Below are 4,736 nucleotides of genomic sequence, written 5' to 3'. Positions count from 1 at the left end.
GTCCCCATGGTGGAAGTGAGGCATCTAACATAACTTTACTATTAGTTATATATGATAACACTTATACATATGCATTTCTAATTCTTACTTCTATTGGTTATTTAGTTAACTTATCTATATTATAATATCAGGTGATACACTTTGTATTATAATCATTAAGTGATGGAGATTCCACCATCTCTGCGGCTAATCCACCCCAGTGCTTCACAACCTGCTCTGTTAGAAAGTTCTGCTGAATATCTAACCCAAATCTCCTTTGTTTCAATCTAAGCCCATCCCTTTTGGTCCTGCCCCTTTATACATGCAGAGAAAAATTGACTGCTACTCTCTTTATAAGAGACATTTCTGTTTTTGGAGACTCAACAAGTTTGCCCCTCACTCCCCTCCTCTGTGGGCTAAGTGGTACTAATGCTTCCAGCTTTTCTTCAGAACTGTCCACTGCACCTAAACTGGTGTACTGGTGACAAGCTGAGCGACCAGGATTTGGGGCAGCTTTTGGAACCTGTGAGATGTGAACACTTCACAGTCCCCACCACATCTAACAAGTAGAGCCAGAAACCTGATTCCATAGTTACCTTCTTCTTTCTTCACCACTTTCTCCTTCTTCACAGATCCAGCTTTGGTGCCCTTTTCCTGGGGTCTTTTTAATGAACTGCTGCTGTTCTTCTTTACATTATTAATCTGCAGAGAATAAACCACACTGAAACATACTGGATTCATCTCTCCGCTTAATTGGATATTCACACCTGAAGCCTAAATCCTCATAATAATATATTTTCGTCAACCGCATGTGAAGGACAACAAAGGCTTCCAACAGGCAGGATACTCCTCATCACCTCTGGATGTGTAGCCATTAGGAATATTTGCCAACCACAAGCAGAACGAGTTTCCCTCCTCTACCATTCTGCATTGTTATCAATTTGTACTGTGGTAATGCCCAAAGATCCTAGTCAGGATTAGGGTCTGATGGTGCTCGAGGTTGTATGCTATTCACGTGCACAGAAGGATGTGTTCCCCATCACAAAAGGTGTCAACAGTCTAATTAATACATCTTCGTCTGCCATCTACCCGACACCCCCCGTCAGTAGTACTCATTCATTGCTCTTTTCTAGAAACAGTCAGTGCTGCTTCCAAGACTGCTCTGTAGTGCTTAGTTGGGCTACGTGGAACTTATGCCCCCAGAAAGCTGAATGCACAGCTCCTGAAGTGCACCCAGTCGCTCTTCTGCGCTCGGTTCACTTCCCCAGATAAGGAAGTTACATTTTGTTCCAAGATGAATCATTCTGGGTTTCAATTGACCTGACTGAGGACTGTAACAAATCTTCAGGGCCATTTTCCCATCCTTCAAACTGAAAGAGACATCCTGCATATGGCAAACCAAAGGGAACATCTAGCCCAAGTAGCCTCCTTTGCAGCGCCACGTGGTCTGCAAATCCACTGCTCATTCCATGCGCTAGCACTTAAGGGCAGGAAGCGGAGGCCAGCCAAGCGTGCAGCCTGGAGAACCTCACACTGCCTGTCACTGATTTGATTTAAAAGTGAAGGGACCACAGTCTTCACAGCACCAAGAGAGGACACGCAGAGTGACTGATTACATTCCTCCACTTCTTCCACTGGCCAAGCACAAAATCCAATCAAACACTTCCTATCATTAGGGTTATCACCATCCACATAGCAGTACTATCTCAGTGGAATATCTCTTTTTTGATGTCTAGAAGGCAGATGTCAAACCAATGCAACAATCAGTCTCTTAAAAATTATTTAATGCCATACTTTGTAATCCATTTAAGATAACGGGCACTGTATGTTTAAGAAAAATCAAAACTAAACACTTTCAAATAAAAAATGGGAGCAGTGGTAACTCCCAGGAAGGGCTGGGGCAAGCATGACAAAGTTACGTAGGTGAAAAAAAAATAGTGCAGACACAAGCTCCATCTCCTATGGAGTGGTTCCTTTTATATTATGCCAATTTAAGCCTTTTTTCTGTAACTGCCAGGTGACACGACAACCTGCTGACCGTACTACCATTCAAACTGCAGTCAGTATTTATGGCAATTTCTCCACAGCTGTCCCAAGAACAAGGGATACTTAGAGTCAAATTCTCAACCCTCTGCTGTTTATAACTTTTGGGCAAGTCATGTTACTTCTGCTGTACCTCTGTCATCCAAGCTGGAACCATAGTAAGAACCTAGCAAGAGGTCTATCAACCCAAAAGCTAGATTTCAGCTGTGCCAATCTGGGAGGACACATTATAGAAAGGAAGTGCCATGTTATAAGTGGGGGATGTGCCTTGTCTTCTGAGCACCACAATGAAAATTCACACATTTTCTCCACGTTAGATAAATGAGTGGCAGGACTGTGTACTAGGAACTTCCACGCTGGGACAGAAACAGCAATACCACAGTGGGAGATGTCCTACAGGATCTCTCTGAAGAGGCAAATCAATCTACTAGGTCATTTTACAAATTTCTTTCGAATGACTACGTGGCTTCCTGTAACTGAACTCTAAGCACAGGGACTTATGTCACAGTTTTCAAAAACGGAAAGTAGAGTACCTCAATGTGTGGTGTCTCTCCCAGCTGCAGGCTATTAAAAATTGTTGCATAGTCACCATTTAAATTCATCAACTCCTCGTGGCTTCCTCTCTCAGTAATACAACCCTCTTTCATGAAGACCACTTCGTCACAGTCAACAAGGTACTGGAGACAACAGCAGCAAGAACACAGCCTTAATATCCCAGATAAAGGGCACACATGGGGCTTTAAAGCAGTTCACTAGCTTTCAGGGAATCAAAAGCAGCCCACCTCCCCCAGCTCCTAAGTATCTGCCTAATTAGCTAAGGAGCCTGCATGGGCTGGAGGACTGTGATTACTCTTAACAGCCATACAGCACATACACAATTTAGCAGAACTTCTGCTGGGGGACTCTGAATCTTTAAATCTGATATTTTCTATACAGAAGAGGGCAAAAAAAAATTCTCAAATCTCAGATTTTTTTTGGGCAGTAACTGCTGGCATGATTAACTGGCATGGATTCCCAGGTACTCTGAAGTGACAAACAGGCTTTATGGCTTTGGAGTAGGAACATTTAACTCTGTTGCCTCTCTAGCCAAGTATTCCCAGCCTCCATCAGACACATATTAGGCTGCACAGGCATCACCTAGATACCTACAGCATGGCAAATGCCTCGTGTATACAAACAGCCAACCCCCGAAGGTGAGGGAAACAGTGTCATGCAATTACACTGTTTCTAAAATTCTAAAATTACAGTAACCTAAAAGCATCCTCTCCAGATAGCTATACAAGGTGCAAGAAAGGATGCATAAAGGATGCTGTACCTGGAGCTGATGGGTGACGAACAGGACAGTCTTTGACTTCAAATGCTTCCTTATTGCACTGTTAAAAATGTGGTTTCCTACGTGAGCATCTAAGGCACTAAGAGGATCATCAAGGATGTAAATACTCCTGTCACTGTACAGGGCTCGGGCAAGGCTGATTCTCTGGCGCTGTCCTCCACTCAGATTAGCTCCTCGTTCACCAATCTGTGGTAGATATATACACAGTCTTTGCAAGGCTGAACACAAGAAGTAGTGAGGCCACATTTATGCCAGGGATAGTGCATCTACTACAGTGAAGGACAAAACTGAAAATAGGTCATATTAAAATTTAGGAGATGCTTACTGTAAAAGGCAGAAAACAGGGCAAGGTGGCACCTTAGAGACTAACTGATTTGGAAATGCACCAACTTTAGTATGCAACTACCAACTTCAGCAGGCACTACCAGTCTAGAAAGTGCTACCCCCTGCCCTGCCTTCTGCCCAATTTCTGACCAACATCAATAACCACCTTTCTTCTCTTCAGAAAAGGAATCATACAATGAACACACAGAACAGTAATGTGGTTGAACCTTAGTCACAGTCATATTTCCTTATCAACTAACTATGCTTAAGTTACATTGAAATGGTCCTGCTGAGGAAGGAGTTACTGGTGCAACAACAAGCTAACACCCTGTCAGTATTTCACAATTAAAACTCCTGGTATTATTAGTCTCAACAGTCCAGGATTGAGAGGTCCCCGTTTGACAGGAGTGCAAAAACAGAACAACCCATCAATTTATAAAGCACACCAGACTGATGCCCTTCCCACCCTCACCACAGGAAAGCAGCCGTCTGCTATTACCACAAGTAGGATTTTTACCTCTGTCAGGTCCCCATTAGGCAGGATGGCTAGGTCAGGTCTCAGACAGCAGCCATTCAGCACAGTATTGTATCTAAAGAATATGAATCAGATAAGCAGTGAACATCTGGCCTTCTTGAGGACATTCTGCTCACACACCATTACGATTCCTAAGTGAACATTAGAAACTCGTGTAGCCTGAAGCAACTGATTTACCATGGGCTCCTCATCCATAAACTGGGCTTATAGTTTCATAGTTTCTAGGGTCAGAAGGGACCTGAGTAGATCATCTAGTCCGACCTCCTGTCATGGCAGGGAAGAGTACTGGGGGCAAACGACCCCAGCAAGGTATACGTCTAGCCTCCTCTTAAAGACCTCCAGGGTATGGGCCAGCACCACTTCTCTTGGAAGTTGGTTCCAGGTCCTAGCCGCCCTGACCGTGAAGTCGCGCCTCCTGATGTCTAGCCTAAATCTCCCCTCTGCCAGCTCGTGACCATTATTCCTGGTCACTCCTGGCGGTGCTCGGGGGAACAGGGACTCCCCCAATGCCTGCTGGTCCCC

General features: G+C 44.2%; 1 protein-coding gene across 2 annotated transcripts in view; it reads right to left on the bottom strand.

The window, feature by feature from the left end:
• ABCC5 (ATP binding cassette subfamily C member 5) overlaps window positions 1–4,736 on the bottom strand; it is a 66,971-nt gene that overhangs the window by 19,636 nt on the left and 42,599 nt on the right. For both annotated transcript variants that reach the window (XM_019532839.1, XM_019532840.1), the window contains exons 14-17: window positions 4,197–4,269; window positions 3,338–3,541; window positions 2,556–2,699; window positions 576–681 (exon numbers count right to left, since the gene is read on the bottom strand). In XM_019532839.1, coding sequence (XP_019388384.1) covers window positions 576–681; window positions 2,556–2,699; window positions 3,338–3,541; window positions 4,197–4,269 — 527 coding nt within the window. The remainder of the gene's footprint in view (window positions 1–575; window positions 682–2,555; window positions 2,700–3,337; window positions 3,542–4,196; window positions 4,270–4,736) is intronic.

Source organism: Crocodylus porosus, unplaced genomic scaffold, assembly GCF_001723895.1.
Source record: "Crocodylus porosus isolate Cpor-Errol unplaced genomic scaffold, CroPor_comp1, whole genome shotgun sequence".
Lineage (NCBI taxonomy): Eukaryota > Metazoa > Chordata > Crocodylia > Crocodylidae > Crocodylus > Crocodylus porosus.
The sequence above is the reverse complement of the archived record's forward strand: the minus strand, read 5'-3'. Positions and strand labels throughout refer to the sequence as shown.